Raw genomic sequence first — 18,315 nt, 5'->3', positions numbered from 1 at the left:
CTTCCAGGAAGCACATTCAGATATTCGTTAGCAACATTTGATGCAGCATCAGTGCAGGCTGGCTTAAACGTTTCCATTGTTTAAATATATAATTAAGAGATTCTTATTTCCATGTTTTTTTTATTTTATTATTTCATGTTTTTGTATATTTTGTATATTTAATTTAATATATAAAACATTAATTTCAAAACACATTTTTCTGCCGTTATAATTAAGTTAAGTTTAGTTCCTTTATTGTCCACAAGTGGAAATTTGTCTTTGGCTTCACTTTACACCACACACAAGGACACCATAACATAACACAACATAACAATTCTCATAAAAAATAAATAAAACAATAACATTCCCATATGTACACAATCTATGCATACATATCCACCCCTACTCATAATCATATCTCCTCAAAATGTACAATTCTAGCGTTAACTCGAGTGATGTTGTGCTTTGTCACATGCTCGATGTGGGTGGTGCAATTCTGACCAATCACAGTGCGCATATGGAAAAACAAGAGCGTTCTCGAGCGCTGATTGGCCAGTGTCATTGCGATGACGCAGCGTCTCCGCCTCTATCCGGAAGCGGGCTGTCATGTGACTTGTTTGTTGGCGATTTGCTGTACGAAGCCGCATCATTTCATTACAGCAACAAACAAACGCTTGTCCCCGGTAATTCCCCCATTCCCCCCATCTCCTTCTCCGTGATGGACGAAACGAGCCCGCTAGTCTCTCCGCTTCGCGATTCTAACGATTTCAGCTACGGTCCCACCGAGCCGACGAGTCCCCGGGGTGGATTTGGAGGCACGCCGGGCTCAGTGGTGCGTCTGCCGGCAGGGAGTCCCGGACGGAGCCGCGAGCGACAGCCGCTTCTGGACCGCGATCGAGGTGTGTCGCCGCGGGACCCGCACAGGAACGAGTTCCCGGAGGACCCGGAGTTTAGAGAGATCATCCGGAAGGCAGAGCGGGCCATCGAGGAGGGCATCTACCCGGAGCGCATCTATCAGGGCTCCAGCGGCAGCTACTTCGTCAAAGATTCAACAGGGGTGAGAGTTCATCATATCTGTAATCGTTACATGTAATCAGTTTCATGCGCATTATTCTCGAGCTGAGCGTGTTGTGTGTGTGTAACTGTGTATTGATGAGATCACAGTAACAGCTGTGTCATCAGGTCAGGCCTCGAGTGATGCAAAACACTGAAGTTTGAGCTTTTACAGGACGTTTCTTCAACTGCAGGCACTTTCATGTAACTTATGTTTATCAAATTAATATGATATTGAAAGCTGAAGCTTTTCACACCTTCATCCTTGTTTCAGACCCAGATATGCAATCCTTAATTATAAAAATGATGAATGAGACATGTGATGTGTGGAGATAAAAACAGGTAAAATGGAGGTAAGGGTCGCTGGACACATGAATGATACAGGAGAACAGCTTTATCAGGGCTGTAGTTCAACATTAGACTGGTTTTGGGCTTGATGCCTCAGTTGGCAGCTCACTAGGTCTTTGATCGATAAAATAAAGGCTTACCAGCACTTTCTCTTTGAAGCTCTCTCTCTCTCTCTCTCTCTCTCTTCAGTGGAACGACAGAGCAGTGCTTTATTATCACAGAGGCAGATACGCACTACTACTTTTACATGAAACCTGAATACAGGTTTAACAGCTCTCATAAAAGACACAGATCGGCTTGATCAGGAAGATACTATAAGATTATTTTCTTTCTATAATATTACATTTATTAACATTAGTTAACTACATCAGTTAAAAATGAACTAACAATGAAGACATTTGTTGACCCCTTGGTGCTTTTTTTGTTTTATTGCTTTTTTGTCACAAATTTGAGTAATCATCATAAATTAGGTATCATTTGAATGCTTTAAACACTCTAAATTTAACATGGGAAAACCATTTTGAAATTGGACATTGAGTTACCATGGAAACGGTACTTTAAATCATTTTAGCGGCTCCTCCCCTAGTGGGCGGAGTCATGTTTTCTATTTATTCCAGTTTTTTCTAATCCTGACAAATCACATATCGTTGGAAAGTCTGAGACTCAAGGTTTCATATTTGGTGACTGTTTTGTGATAGAAGTGATATTGTGACAGAAATGTATTGATTTGTTACAGGAGAACACATCAAGTAAACATTCAATGGATTGTGGGTTTCACCCGGTGGCTATTTTTGGTATTACACCTAAATAAAATCTCATGGGAACTTTAATTTTTGTGATATCGACTTCAAATTTGGAACACAACTTGGTTAGACATGTGGCTTTGATTTTATAGCAAAACATTTTGTAAAATATATTTAAAATAAAATAATTTTGTTTAGTACAATACATTTGCCTTACAGTAAACTTTAATTTTTTCATTTCGCTTTCACTTCAGCAATATTCTGTTTTCACTTCAGCAATATTGTCTTCTTTAAAAAGTGACCAACCTAATTCTGTATTCCAAAGCTTTATGAATTACTACCATTTAAGTTTGGATAGTGCATTTTCACGTCGATCCTCACAGTTTTACTAATACAGACAGTATTAAAATCAAAAAGTTGTATCTGTTAATATTATTAAATGGACCTGAGCTAACATGAATTAACAATGAACAATTCTATGTTTATTAACTAACGTTAACAAAGATTAATGTATGTTAGTATGCATTAATTAGTGGGTCCTTATTGTAAAGTTTCCATGTTTATTTGCTTACAGAGAAGACATAAGTGTCAGTAAGGCTTGAGCTGAAGTACAATCAAGTTAAATATTACATGACCTGAATATTTTTATTGGTCATTGTTGTCAGTCGAGCTGTAACTTTCTAAATGCAAAGAGCATTTAGAAATAATGACAGATTTCTCCTGTGTGCATTGCTATTTTAGTATTATTTTAAACTTATGGTATTTAGAATTTTTTCAATAACATTTTAATTTTATTTTAATTTGTTGCCTTAGTCATTTTTATTAGTTTTTTTAATATTTCTATTTAGCTTTATATTTTTATTTCAGCTTATTTTATTTTATTTTTTATTTCAGCTTAATTTTTTATTAATTTTAGTACTTAAAATGGACTAAACTTATTTTATAAAATGATTCAATGACTCTTATTGGATCAAAAATGATTTTTAATAGTTTTACATTAAAAATAACAACCCTGACATCTAGTATTACAGCAGAGAGAAGTGTTTTAAAGGGGTTTATTATCAAAAGTGTTTCAAAAGTGTTTTAAAAAGGCAGAACTGGGAAAGGTTATTTAGTAATGATGGGTAATTTCATCAGTAAATAGACAGTTCCTCACTTTAAATGAAATGCTGGAAATACCATGAGAGAGTCATAGTTTAAGACCTGGTTTAAGACTTGTCACATGCGTTAAACCGCCTAATTTCTGCCATATGACTTCTGCGATTATGGCTTTGCAGTGTGTGTTAGACGAGTATGAGGCTTTCTTTCATTCAGCCACAGAATCACAAAGCGTTAAAACTCTGGGCTTTGGACCCGGTTTGCACTTTGATTCGCTTCACAACACTAGATTCGACGAGTGTTAAAAGTTTACAATGAGTTCTATTGATTATATTTATCACACACCGACTGATTGTTTTATTGTGCCTGTTCAGAACTGAGTGAATGTTAATCCTTTTAGAAAAGATAGAGTCAAGAGGAATTGAGATTTACTATGTTTTCTGTGGTAGTTCTCTGGCCAGTCGTGTTATTCTGTTTAATTTAAGTGTAGTTTAAAGAGTCAAATGTTTAATCTGAAAATACAAAGGGAAAAGGTTGTGAGCTTTTCAGTCAGAAGTGACCAAAAAAAAAAAAAAACATTTCTATTTGCACACAAGCTGCAAACAAACTAATTTTTCATTTATGAAGTAATTTGGGAGAGTTTTTGAATCTGGGCATGATTATCAGTCATGAGTTTAGTTACTCAGACTGAGTTGTGCTAAACGCTGCGGCCTGTAGTGGGCAGAAGTGAGTTGATCTGATGTTTTCTTGCGAGCTGGTGACTAACTTTTAAGACTAGTCTTAGCCGTTTATGCAACCGGCCCCTGATCTTGAGCGGGGAAGGGCTGGTGTTCGACCTCTCGGCAGTGATCACGCCTGTGAGCTTCATCTGCTCACTGGTGAGTCTCTGAGCACATGACCACATGCACAGTCAGGCGGTGCGCCGGGCCAGTTTCTCATTCACTTCAAATCAAATCAGAGATGAGTCACGGAGACCAGATGAAGTCTTTGTTAAAGGTCACTTTTAGATGTGGAAATCACTGATGTGTCTGAAAACAAGGAAGAATGAGTAACTGTTGAGTTAACTTTGTTGGGAGTATAAGCTTGCATAACTGTAATATTTTTAATGTTTTTGAAAGAGTCTCTTCTGCTCACCAAGGCTTCATTTATTTGATGAAATATACTGTAAAAACAGTAATATTGTGAAATATTATTTCAATTTAAAATAACTGTTTTCCATGAGAGTATGTGTTAAAATTTAATTTATTCCTGTGATCAAAGCTGAATTTTCAGCATCATTACTCCAGTCTTCAGTGTCACATGACCCTTCAGAAATCACTCTAATATGACAAAAGAGCAGCATTTATGTGAAATACAATCTTTTGTGACATTATACATGTCTTGCTGAATAAAAGTATTAATTAATGTAAAAAAAAATTATTTATGCCAAATTTTTTAACGATATTGTGCAAATGGTTGCCTTCCAGTTGCAGTGTTTCAACCTCAAAAGAATTTACACGTTTCTGGAAAGCATCTGTGATTGCTGAAAACTTGGCTCACTTGGTTCAGCATGAAGTTGTAAATGTGATTTTGGTCTCAGGCCCTGTTTACTCCTGGTATTAAGATGTGTTTTGGTCGATCGGATCGCAAGTAGACGAGGGAGACACATTCCCGTTCACACCTGGTGTTTTAATCCGTCTCTTTTGTCCACTTTAAGCCACTTCTGTCCTGATCGAGGGGAGGGTCTATGGGCGGGTAAATAGTTTAGTTTAAGGCCGATAGTTTAAGGCCCAATCCCAATTCTATTTTATACCCCTTTGTCTACCCCTAACCCTTCCCCTTCCCCTTGCCCCTTGAAACAGAGTGGCATGGCATAGGGGTGAAAATATTCCCCAAAGAAATGGGACACCACTACTACACCATTACACGTCAATATACGTCATTGCGATTTTTTTAATATTTTTTAATATTTTTTTACAAACATTTCTTTGAAGAACATGACCTTAAATATGAACACAAGATTGGATGTAACATAAAGCAAATGATTATTTCTCGTTAAAATACTCATTTATGCCAAAAATTCTTACATTTGTGGGTCTCCTTTTTCGCTTGAGCAGCCATGTTGCATCTGTAGCTGGTGTATGCTGGGACATTTCTCATACCCCTTAGTTTGAAGTGTGTTCCCGAAAAATCTTCGTTTGAAGGGCTGTCTGGCCCTTTCCCCTACCCCTCCAACCAAAAGAGAATCGAGACAACCCTACCACTTCACGTGAATGCGCAAAACAGAGGGGTAGGGGAAAGGGAAGGAGTAAGGTGTAGAATTGGGATTGGGCCTAAACCCTGTCTGGCTAGAGCTCTTCCCATAACATTCACGCATTAGATCAGTAGACGGAGAGAAGACGGTCTTTTGTGGCTGTTTGAACACATTCGACCACATGAGCGTTTACACTACGAAAGCAATCCGGTCAAAATGTGTTTTCAACTTCCTCTGGAAGTGGTGGAAAATGGACAAGCTCAAAACTCTTTAAACCCAGTTTACACCTTTAGCATCGTCCACTTGTGATCCGATCGACCAAAACACATCTTAATACCAGGAGTAAACAGGGCCTTGGATGTGAAATATAAAGTGTACGGTAGTGTTGAAGGGATTTGTCTCTCGAGTTTAAATGTTTTTTCACTGACAAGCTAAAGAGGAACATGTGAAAGACAGTTTGAGCAGATTGTTGTGTTTCAGAAAACCTGACCTGAAATATCTTCTTTTTTTCCCAACAGAAGGTCATCGGAGTCTACAAACCAAAGAACGAGGAACCGTACGGCCAGCTGAACCCCAAATGGACCAAATGGCTGCAGAAGCTCTGCTGTCCGTGCTGTTTCGGCCGGGACTGTCTGGTGCTGAATCAGGGTTACCTGTCAGAGGCCGGCGCCAGTTTAGTGGACCAGAAACTAGAGCTCAACATCGTGCCGCGCACCAAGGTATGACGACAACACCCACACATGAGCATCTTCTCTGAAACCAAAACCACGGTGAACGAGGACGAGAGAACGTTTAGTCGTGATGGTTTTGTGCTTGTTGGTTAACCCCTTTCATTTCCTGTTGTTGGCACGCATGAAAACAAACTAGTCAACCGCAGGCTAAACATAACGGTTATCTCACACACACTCACACACCAGTGTTGACAGAGAAGACAGACACGTCCTAGGGTGTACAGTCAAACCAAAAAATATTCAGACCCTAGATATAATTTGATATTTTTTTTTACTAGTGTGTGCAGGACACTATAGTTCATTTATGTAAGTGAGGATAGCACAATAAAGTAAACTGTGACATATTATACCCAAATATTCTACATACAGTGACTACCAGTAAAATTTCTGAAAAATTTGGGACCAAATATTATTCAGACACTTTGAGCTGACCATGTTTTGCTGAAGTGTTTTTCCTTTAATTGCTAATGTGACCTTTTCACACACAGACTGAACTAAATGAAGCATTGCTTGGTAATTTGTTGAGCTAAATTGGTTTTATCTAATTGTGTAGTTAAATTTAACAACTGACAGATATTCAACATAATTCATGTGTGAGACAGTCTAAAGCCGGGTGCACACTGTGTGATTTATTATCATCCGTTACAATTGTTGCTTGTCAGACGAACATGATCATCGCTGTAAGCCATGTAGGATCTCGTTAAAAAAGGACGCACGCAAGAACTTGTCCGGAGTTTAACATCATCAGTGAATGACACATTCGGTGACAGTGAGCTGCATTACACGTGGGGTTGAAATGGTGGCTACAAAGAAATCTCTAACGTTAATTTTGGTCACGGCCTGTCTTGAAAAACAAAGACAATTTGTCGGTCATCGTAGGAGAGTCTCACACTGCCGGACTGTGAGTCAAATCTTCTGACGCTGCCAGAATTTCGTCTGAGGTAAAATTTGTTTGCAGCGGTCATTAATCAGCTGTCGGGGAACATGACATTCACCCGGCTTAACAGAAGGATGGCCAAAACCAGAGAAATATCAGCTGATTTGATAACTGAGTTCTTGTCATATTTCATTACCATTTTCTAAACTATAGCGAATAAACTGTGATAATGTGACAAATTTTGTTTTGACTGTGTAATGTATAATCACACTTTGCGTGTTTGGATGGATTAAAGTGAACCCTGGTGCGATTGCTCTGTTAGTGCGGTTCATTTGAATAAGTGTGAACGTTGCCGTCTGAACCCTGGTGCACCAAACAAGCGGAGCGAGACGCTGAAAAGATTCAAAAAGAGTCTGAAAAGAGTCTCAGTCCACTTCCAAACAAACTGGTGTGGTTCAAATAAAATATGAACACAACACGGACCAAAGACATGTAAACGAACCAAAAACATGATGTCACAAGATGCGACCCTAAAAAGGACAGAATGCTCAAGCATACGTGTTTTTTCTCGTTATAGTTGCGATGTTGCTCATCACAGTTCGGTAGAGGCGTCAGAACCGTGTCTCCTCACAGCAGATCTTCATGAAGGCCAAAATTAGCTATATAGACCAAAACCACTTTTGCGCCAGGCTGTAAACATGTTTTTTTCGACTGTAAAGTTGGGCATTTTAACCTGGGGGTTTATGGGATTGACTCTCTTTTGCAGCCTATCTCTAGTGGCCAGTCGATGAACTGCAGTTTGTCACTTCCGTGTTGGATTCAAGAGAGAGACCAGAAGGTTGCCGCTTGATCTGGACCAAGCGAACTGAACTACAAGTGTGAACACACCCCATATAAAGCGTTTTCTGTTTTCTCTTTCTCTTAGGTGGTGTATTTAGCAAGTGAGACCTTTAATTACAGTGCCATTGATCGAGTAAAGTCCAGAGGAAAGAGGTTAGCTTTAGAAAAAGTGCCCAAGGTGGGCCAACGCTTCCACCGGATTGGCCTGCCACCTAAGGTAAGCTTCATAACAGCGCCACCTTTCTGCCTGGAGGAAGATGACACATTTTTGGCTCTTGTAGGTTTATACACTGTTATTTTTACATCATTGTGTGATGCTAGTTTCGGTTGGCTGTTGTAGGTTTGTGAACTGGTTTCTATTGGCTTTTGCAGGTGGGCTCATTCCAGCTCTTCGTAGAGGGGTATAAAGACGCAGATTTCTGGCTGCGGCGGTTCGAGGCCGAGCCTTTACCCGAAAACACTAATCGCCAACTCCAGCTACAGTTTGAGAGACTGGTGGTGCTGGATTACATAATCAGAAACACAGGTAACCTCGGGCAAAGGCCAAACAAAAAGACAAAAACACATTTTAACCTTCTGGTGCTCGTCGTAATTTTTTTTTCGAATTATTTACTTCATTGGAACGGTACAAAAATTGGTGAAGGTTTTGGCACTTGCTATGTAAACACAAAAAAAAATCATGGACGTGATTCGAAAAGGTTAAATGGTCCTGAATAAACTTGTCACACTTGTGCTCCTCGCGGTCAATAATTGCATTGGAATGAATGGCAGACACATTTTATCTAGTGGAAACTTTTGGTACTGCAGCCAATTGTCAAACTTTTGATTTTCTTGCAGTTTTAGAGTTAAAGTATTTTTGAAAATGTATATTTCATATACAAATTGAAAATAATATTTTTATGCATAACAATACACATAAAATTCTGTCACTTTTTAAAAACTTTTTTTCACATCAGCAATAATCAAACTTAAGTCTGTGCTCTAAAGCATTCAAGATTTACGACAGTTTAAGTTAAACATTTAATTTTCAGGTCTATGCTCAAAAACTGAATAAATGGATTTTAAATACAGCGTAAATATAATTTAGTATAAAAAAATCCCCTAAAAATATTAAATAAAACATGCAAATAGCACCAGAGGATGTATTGTCTTTATTTTAACACACATTGTTTGTGTTTGTGGGATCTGTAGACCGAGGAAATGACAACTGGCTCATAAAATATGACTATCCGATGGATACGTCAAGCAACAGGGTGAGTGACCAGCTGCTATTTTAGACATTTATGGGAGATTTTCCATCCCTTTCTTGTGTTTTCATGTTCGTGTTTATCATCCAGGACAGTGATTGGGTGTTAGTGAAGGACCCCATCATTAAACTGGCAGCCATTGACAATGGTCTGGCTTTCCCTCTCAAACACCCGGATTCATGGAGAGCCTGTAAGCCAATCATCATCCACCTCACAAACACATGATCATCCACTGGCCGATCACATTGTAATATGCCTGATAAGTATTAAATACCAGCTTCATCACTGCAGCTTAAGGTGTTTTCATTCATCTGTTGTAGTTCAGTGTTTTTATTGAATGTGTTTTCCTGTAGATCCGTTTTACTGGGCGTGGCTGCCACAGGCTAAAGTTGCCTTTTCCCAAGAGATCCGAGATTTAGTTCTTCCCAAATTTTCAGACCCAAACTTCATCAAAGACCTTGAGGAAGATCTTTACGAGCTTTTTAAGGCAAGTCATTAAATTTACCTGGGGAATCGCCGATATGTTTGAATGTTTTATGAAATTAATGCTCAGTATTGACTTTATACTTGCATTAACTTCGACAGAAAGATCCGGGTTTTGACCGAGGACAGTTCAAGAAGCAGGTCTCAGTCATGAGGGGGCAGGTGAGTCTTTAACATCTTTTTAGTTGTGTTTAAACACACTGAAAATACTAATTTGCTTTATAGTTATATTATATTATATGGTTGGGCTGGACAATAAATCAGTATTGATATTCATTGAGAAATATTAATCCACAACTTTTTGAGTAATATTTTATATTTAGCCTTCATCTTTGAGAGTCTGACATCAAATACGCACTGAAACTCAAAAGTCTTCATGACAACCCACCAAAATAAAAGTTTGGTTTATCTTCAAATTATGTCACCACTATTATAAAATGTCACATTAAAATAGGGTGTAGCCTTTTATGAAATAATAATTCTATCAGACACCATTTTGATGATTAATTGATTGGTGGAAAAAAATATTGTGATAATATTTTTAGCCAATCCGCTTGGCCCTATTATACGGCCATAATACATCATTTAAACATTGAAAATGTCCTTGCACTGAAGTTTGCAAGAAGGGAATGGTTTCATGTGAACTCGAATATGGTTCAAAAACAAAAATTGCAAAAGAAAAAGAGCTTAAACTGGGCGAGCAGCTCATTCTCGACATCTTTCAATGCACTTCTCTGTCTGAGACGTTCCCGCTCATGTCCTGTTCCTCTAGATCCTGAATCTGAGCCAGGCGCTGCGGGAAGGCAAGACGCCGCTCCAGCTGGTGCAGATGCCGCCGGTCATCGTGGAGACGGCACGAGCGCCACAGCGGGCCAACAGCGAGTCCTACACGCAGAGCTTCCAAAGCAGAAGACCCTTCTTCACCTGGTGGTGATCCGGGCTTTTATCTGTGTGTGTATGTGTGTGTGCAACCTGATTTTAGTTGCATTTTTGTTTTTCATTGCCATTTTGGGAACAAATGAAAGTGGGAAAAGATCCAGTAATTGACGAGAAGCCTTTTCCACACACATAATCCTGAAGGAGAGCATTGCCTTGTGGACTGTTACACCGTATGAACACGGTTCAGAATGACTTGCATGTCAGTAAGACAGTGAAGGAGAAACTTTCTGCTGTAGTGAAACCTCGACGCTCGACGACTGGAACTACTGCTCAACTCTCACTCATGTTTTTTCTTGCCTTTGTGTTAGTTTTGTTTTTTCCTCACAATCATTGAAAAGCCACACTTTATCCTCTGCTTTTTTTCCATTAGCATTATATTTTTCTACATTTTTTTTTTTGTACGTGCACGTGTCTGTTCTGGAGGCGGAGTCTCCTCGGAGCCCGACTGAGCATGTGCAGAAACACTGGAACGTTCCATTCTCACGGTGACATCATCCTTCTTTGTCTTCATAGTTTGATTTCGTTTAAAAAATCAGAAGATATTATAATTTTTTTAAAAAGTGTATTCACAGGTGTCAAAAAAACTGACCTTAAAAACATGACAATGGACTGTATAATTTGTATGTAATGTATTTAATGAAAGATGCTAAAAGCTATAACAGTGCGATACTCAATAAAAAGAACGGACTCGAGTTTCATTTCAAAAACTATTTAATTGGAAGTTCCAGCTTTAGTGACAAAGAGAAAAAATAACTCTTGTTCTTGTGCATGTTGTAGTGTTCAGGGTTTTGGCTACATGTTTTCATCTGTATTGCTTCTAAATGTCTGTCGAAGTGACAGAAGAAGACATTAAATATTCAGCACTAATGATTAGTGTCCAGCATACCTCTATATACTAATGCGTCAGTTACATATTTACCACAGGCTAAAACATCTAAAACAACTAATGACTCGAAGAGAACTGCTCTGTCGCAGCAAATGCAAATACATTCTTCTATATTTTTAGATATTGAACATTAAATACCACTGGAAGGCAGAACACTCCCTGAAAAAAGGGACTACTGAGAAACTAGTGTTTTGGAAGAAACAATACAAGCATATTTCGTTAAATAACAGAAATCCAACACTCTTCGGCCCCATACATTCATATAAGTGGTAAATAAAAGCTGATAGGGGCTCTGGAAGCTTCGATGAGACTGCATTTAAAGAGAGTTCACCAAAAATTTAACTTTTGTCATTTACTCGCCCATGTTGTTCCATACCAGTACGGTTTCTGTCTTCAATATAATTACAATGACAGTGAATGGGCATGGACACAAAACATTAGGGATGCACAATATATCGGTTTTGGCCGATATGTTCATTTTTAATGTCATCGTTATCAGCCTAATAAAAAAATTAGACCAATATATTATAGCCGATAAATAATGTGTATTATTTCCTTCAGCTGAGACACTTCAGATGCACACTGTTCAACATGATGGTTTTGAATTGCTTGAAATACGATTGGAATCACTTCAAAAAAGGAAAATATAATTCTGTCATATCAGCTACATGAAATTATAATGAGAACATGTGCTTGGGACATGGCTGTTAATGCTGAGACTTTTGTTTTTGTAATCAGGCTCTTAAAAATTATATAAAAATTTGGATTTAGATTTATCGGCCAATATATCGATTATCGGCTTTCAAATATAAAGGCCAAAATGTTCATATCGGTGCATCCCTACAAAAAAAAAAAGACCAAAAAGGCCGTTTAAAATAGTCTATATGATTCATGCAGTATATTACAAATCTCCTGCAGTCACATGACTTGACTCATGATGCATGTGGTGGATTTGTGGTGATTCTGGAGCTGAACACCGTTCACTCACATTTTGTAGAAAAGAGCAGCATGAATATCTATTGTGTTCTGTCATCTGGGGTTTGGAACAACATGAGCACGAGTATAAATAATCATTTCTGAGTGAACTAACCCTCTAATAGTGTTTGACTGCTGTTGTGCGACCGGGTCCGAGGATGTGAGAATGGCACAAACCCGTAAAGAGTTCATTAAGGTACAGCAGGACTGGAATCCTGCGGGATTACTGTTAGTGTCAGGTGCTGTAGTGTTGATCGTTGCTCGATTAAGACTAGTGTTTGATTGAGGCGGCAGCTTCAGGCGGCAGCTTCAAGTAAATCTGCGCTGACGGAGAGTCTCTCAGGCTGTAATCTGATTGAATGCGTTCGGTAATCCCACACTGCTCCACTTCCCGCTGTCGGCATCAGTGCCGGATCCGGTGCAGGTAGCGCTCGGGATCTTTCTCCTGAACGGCGTTCCAGCTCCATCGAGGGCCACCCGAGGGCCCCTGAGTCTCTTCCTCGGGGAAGCCAGCTTGGTCACATGATCCAGCTTCAGAAGAGCTCTGTCCTCCACAGGCTCCCAAAGCGGACGAATCATCGTTGTCGTCTTTATCTTCCCCAGTTGTGACTTCAGACGTCTGTCCCAGTGAGCACTCGTTGATCCTTATGGATGATCAAATAATAATGCATCAACTTATTAGATGCAGATTCATTATATTATATACCAATGTTACATTTTCTAAATGTCGTAATCATTTGTTAACAAACAAGTATTCATTACTTCAATGAGCTCATTGTTTCTGCCTTAATATATTACATTGTTTAAATTAATACATTTTTAGTTAACTGTGATTTTTGTATATGTACATTTCTGAAATACATAACTTAGACAGTCTCCTCTGATAACAGACTCTAAATTGTAATATGCACTTTCTGTAAAGCTGATTTGAAACGATGTGTATTGTGAAAAGCGCTATACAAATAAATGTGAATTGAATTGAATTATGTGATAACACTATTCTCATCTAATGTTCACGGGTGTGTGACCCATGCCTGGATTTTCTAGTCTGATTACAGGGTCTTTAGCGTGCCTGGTTTGAGTGGCTGATCTCATGACCTACATTTGTTCAGATTAGCATGTTTCCATTAACACACACACACACAGTGGCAGTGAAGCTGGTGTCAGAATTGAGCTTTATATAGACATTTAAGTAAATCTACGAGGATGAACCCTGCAAAAGCATGTCCAAGTCACATATTACCCCAAAAACAAACTTTTTTGTGACACTTAAGAACATTTTCACACAATTTTTAATTGTTCACATAATTCTCATTGTTCTGAAATATAAGTTTTACTGTATTAAAATACTGTAAACTAAAATACAGCAATAGAATGATTTTTTTAATGCAATCAGCGTAAAGGCTGTAAACAAATGGCAATATGATGTATAAATACTTACACTAATACAAATAATGTAGCATTATTATTTTTGCATCACAAGTAATGAGAATGAGGTTTGTTTATTTTTTTGTTTTTTTAACCTAAAAATAGTTTACCGATATAAATCTTATTATTATTATTACATTGCAAGTAACAAGAATGAGGTTTTGGGGTTTTCTGGTTTTCTGGTTTATAAATTCCAATATAAATAATTATCATTATTATTTTTGCATCACAAGAAATGAGAATAAGGCTTGTTTTGTTTTTATTTGTTTTTTAAATACATTACAAATATAAATAACATATCAATTTTTTTTCCATTTCAAGTAATGAAAATATATTATTTAAATATAAAAAATATATTACATAAAAAAAATCTATCAATATTCTTGCATAGGAAGTAATGAGAATTATTTTTGTATTGTTTTTAAGAGAAATTAAAAAAGTAAGCTTCATTTGCTTTATGCAGAATATGTCATCTTATTGTTTATCATTTGATTTTAGGGAATAATGTGACCTGATCATGTTCATGAGATACACTAAAAAAAAAAAGAAAAGATGCTTTCATTGACAGTTTTAGTTGCATTTCAGCTGCTAATGAAACTAAATGTGCCTTCCTGAAGAAATTGCAATTCGGCATACGAGCATTACAATGACTCAAAGTGACAGTTAACAAAACTATAAAAAAAACATTATTTTGTAGATCATTTCAGTTTGAGTGTGTATGACTGAGGACTAAATTAAATACTTACATTACTCATTACTCAAGCAAAAATGCTTTAATGATTAGCCTACTATTTCTGATCTTAAAATGACCAGTTTCAGTGTCTCTCACCTGAGGTGTCCAAACGCTCGGACCCATCTCGTCCCCGTCGTGTCTTTATGAGACTCCACCCTGAGGCCGCTTCTGTTCCTCGCTCGGACCCTGAGTCCCACCAGCGCCTGCGCCAGACCCGTCTCCACCTCCGCCATCCCTCCATCCTCCGCCTCCTCCTCCCGATCCCCCCCGTCCTCTCCGGCCGCTGCTCTCCGGTTCCCCCACACCATCCGGGCTCTCTGCTCCGCGTCCGGGTCGCCCGCCGCCTGGAAGAGCCGCTTCAGCTGCCGCAGGTTCACGCCCTGGAAGATGTTGGCTGTGCCGGACTTGCGGTTCCGACGCTCGGAGGCCGGCGGGCGGGCAAACGTGGGCTGGGACGGGCCTGCGAGAGCCGGGGCTGAGGCCACGTCCTCCATCTGTGGGTCAAGAGGGTCAGGATGAGCTATGAAGCAATTCTGAGAAGCCCACATGCAACTATTGTATGAACTACAGTAGTCAACATTTGAAGTGGATCAAAAAAAAGTTCATCAAAGTTGTCCTAAGACAGTTGTCTTTATACAATTCATGTATAACTTTGATGAAAGGTTTTGATCCACTTCTAAAATGAGGGAACAAATTCTTAATTCGTGGGACAAAAATATATATTGATATATGACTAAAAGAGCTTTATGGCAAGAAACTACAGGTAAAACAATTGTTATTTCATGAATTGGTTAATTTTGAGATTTTGGTTTAATTTTGAGATGTATATTTTTGTCCGCTGTCATGAGCTGGGATCTTTTATAACGTGTTCTGGACTAGTGGAACGAAAACATGCAAAATACACATTGAAGTGTTTATGTTATGACACTTATCTATTTGCGTCTGTAGATTTCAATTACAATGTATGTTTTTCAAGGTAATTTTCCAATTCAGCAGCACTTACATACCAAACCTTACATATTCCTATCTATATTTTGAAGGTTTTTACAGAGAGGTTTCTTCATATTACATTTTATTCATAAAAACATGGTGAGAATGTATTTTTCTGGCTGTTCATGTGGTGAAGAGAAATCCAAAATCCCATCTGGAAAAACAGTTACAGTAACAATTTTGAACCTTTCTGTTCTGGAAATGTATGCAAATCAGCACATATTTAATTAGATCATCTCATTTGCATATTTTTTTACATTACGTTTCAAAAAACTGTTAAATTGTCTTAATGTTCAGTGATTATTTAACTTGGAAAGTATGGTGAAATTTAGTTTTGTTTTGTTTTTTCCCCTATTTAGCTGTGGTGTCTTGCCTTAAGTTGGTACGTCACTGGAAAAAGAGTATTTAAACCGCACCGCCGGTTCAGACATTAGCCTACTGACCTTCATTGACAAAGGCTATTAGCTGCCATTCAGTCGCCAGTGCTATTATTACAGCAGTCTAAGCAGGGAAAACAAGTCTATGTCACTTTTAAGGACCCTAAAAAACCCTGTTCATTGGTAAAACATCAAGTCAGAAGTCAAGTCAAGTAACCTTTATTTTATATAGCGCTTTATACAATACAGATTGTTTCAAAAAGCAGCTTTACATTGATAACAGGAGAATGATTCAATGATGCAAACAGTTCATTTCAGCTGAACAGCAGCTCTATAAGAAAACAGTGGCCGAATAGAGAAAAAACACCTTGGGAGAAACCAGACTCATTCTCTGGGCAACGAACGAACACAGAATACAAGGGTCGCTTCAATGGTCTTCAATGTAGAAAGAGGTTTTGGTCACATGATGAGCTGCGACATTTGCTAGCAGAGTAACTTGAAAAGCTAACCAGCCAAACCTATGCTCCTCTGGTCTTAACAATAGCATCTATGGTCAGAACAGAATACTTGTGTATTGTTAACTGCAAAGTGTTACAAATTATTGTGAAACCGTTTGCATAATGCGGCGCTAAATTGGCAGTCCCATCAAATTGAGAAAGAAATGTTACATGTCATGGTCAACATTACTTTAATGTGAGCGCACTGCATTATGGGATGCATCTGCACAGGTATGTTGTTGTCATCTGGATAGTATAGCCTACTTATAGAAAATAGTAAAAGTATCAATATGCTATTTACATAAACCGTTATTGCTCAAAGATGAACGGGAATGTCTGGCTAGCTTGTAATTTGGTCTTGGCAGAAAAGGACTCATTCGCGTTTTGTTGACGCGTAACAAACGATGATGTTACGTCACCCGACGTCATCTAAAATGTAAATGTTTACAATGTATAGTTTTGAATGTACCCTCTGGATTCGTTTCTCAAATGTCCTGGGAAAATAATGATTAGATGCACGATTAGTCACAAAGCGCGTTGAAGTTTGCAGCGCGGTGAGTCACGTGACGACATTACAGTGACGCACGAGCGCACGAACATCCGCAGTGACAGCTGCGCGAGGACAGACAACAGAAGCGCTAATGAAAACACATCCACTGACATTATAGCAAATAACAACGCATATGTTCAATATTAAACGCTCGGTTATGAGTGACGACATGAAGGATCACAAAGCGCACAATCGCGTTAATCGTATTTCTAGGTGGGAATTGGGTTCTGCTTTGCTGCTCTCTAGGAAAAACAAATTAAATAAATATTAACGACACAATTATGCACAAATCTACTCACCTTTTCTCTCTGAACTAGTGTCTTTGTGTCATTTGCATGTTGTATCTTTGGAATTGCTGTGTGTAAAGCAGCAGAATGCTGTCGTAAACAGCCTGACTGTGTGTCTCTGTCTGAGTCAAGCGAGCGGAACGGACAGAAAAAGTTTAACGCTCTGACTCGTCACATATTGTACCAATCTGACCAATGAGAAGACTGGAATAGATGATTGATCCCGCCTCCAAGTTTCTTCCGGCCAATCACAACACTCCTTTGTGTGCGTCGTGTGGTGGACTGTAGTGTGTGTGTGTGTGTGTGTGTGTGTGTGTGTGTGTGTCACTGAGAAAGGTGTCCTTCATTGACGTCAGTGCTGCCACAAACGTGCCAACGTGCGAAACTGTCTCGAGAAAATATTATAAAAATCTTTAAAAGACATCAGCTTTAAGAACTATGTGATTAATGTAAAATTATTAAAGCTTCGAGCATGATTTGTCTTAGAGTCTGTCACTATTCCATATTGTTATAATAATTTCCCAACAGAAGACCCTGTATTTAACTCTGCATCAGTAAGTTGTACTTTTCCATTACGTAACATCAGCTTCCTGAAGCAAAACATTAAAGATGAACAGAAATTGCTATAAACATAAATAAATTGCTATGAACATAAATTGCTATAAATGTCTTTTGCATTTCCGTCAACAGAGGGAGACACAGGCCAGTGTTGCTTTCGTCAGAGAAGTCATAGCAGAAATAGTTGGAATAGTAGATCAAACTCCTCACACGTGAGAAAACTGGATCTCACTGGGAATAATATAGAACATGCGAGTGTGAAGAGTCTCTCTGATTTAAAAGATAATTATAAACTCAAGACACTGCTGTAATTATTGATTCATATCATATAATAATGTCAATTGAACTAGTGTCCGCAGTAATGTCCCATAATGCACATTTGTGTTTTATTTTACTGAGATATTAAATGATGGTGAATATGGGATCACTGCAGAGTGCCCTGGTAAACTCTACACTATGGGGA

At 38.4% G+C, this 18,315-nt stretch overlaps 2 protein-coding genes across 2 annotated transcripts; one reads left to right on the top strand and one right to left on the bottom strand.

Annotated features, from left to right (window-relative positions):
* Window positions 1–566: 566 nt before the first annotated feature.
* Window positions 567–11,263, top strand: pi4k2a (phosphatidylinositol 4-kinase type 2 alpha). The gene is made up of 9 exons (XM_084106556.1): window positions 567–1,036; window positions 5,973–6,173; window positions 7,988–8,119; window positions 8,275–8,428; window positions 9,094–9,155; window positions 9,240–9,339; window positions 9,503–9,636; window positions 9,735–9,794; window positions 10,405–11,263. Exons 1-9 carry the CDS (start codon window positions 698–700, stop codon window positions 10,564–10,566), a joined length of 1,344 nt encoding a protein of 447 aa, XP_083962682.1. The 5' UTR covers window positions 567–697; the 3' UTR covers window positions 10,567–11,263.
* A 1-nt stretch (window position 11,264) lies between these two features.
* Window positions 11,265–17,453, bottom strand: avpi1 (arginine vasopressin induced 1). The gene is made up of 3 exons (XM_084106557.1): window positions 17,307–17,453; window positions 14,690–15,087; window positions 11,265–13,076 (listed from the first exon to the last, which is right to left on the bottom strand). Exons 2-3 carry the CDS (start codon window positions 15,085–15,087, stop codon window positions 12,836–12,838), a joined length of 639 nt encoding a protein of 212 aa, XP_083962683.1. The 5' UTR covers window positions 17,307–17,453; the 3' UTR covers window positions 11,265–12,835.
* Between the last annotated feature and the right edge of the window lie 862 nt (window positions 17,454–18,315).

The sequence above is a fragment of the Abramis brama genome (assembly GCF_963993115.1).
Source record: "Abramis brama genome assembly, chromosome: 2".
Classification (NCBI taxonomy): Eukaryota; Metazoa; Chordata; class Actinopteri; order Cypriniformes; family Leuciscidae; genus Abramis; species Abramis brama.
Note: the sequence above shows the minus strand (reverse complement) of the source record. Positions and strands in the feature narration are given on the sequence as shown.

Coding starts and splice junctions, on each gene's coding strand:
- pi4k2a (XM_084106556.1), top strand. CDS start 698: ATGGACGAAACGAGCCCGCTAGTCTCTCCGCTTCGCGATTCTAACGAT. Junction 9,340..9,502: donor CCCGGATTCATGGAGAGCCT/GTAAGCCAATCA, acceptor GTTTTCCTGTAG/ATCCGTTTTACTGGGCGTGG. Junction 9,637..9,734: donor ATCTTTACGAGCTTTTTAAG/GCAAGTCATTAA, acceptor TAACTTCGACAG/AAAGATCCGGGTTTTGACCG.
- avpi1 (XM_084106557.1), bottom strand. CDS start 15,087: ATGGAGGACGTGGCCTCAGCCCCGGCTCTCGCAGGCCCGTCCCAGCCC. Junction 13,077..14,689: donor CGAGCGTTTGGACACCTCAG/GTGAGAGACACT, acceptor ATCATCCATAAG/GATCAACGAGTGCTCACTGG.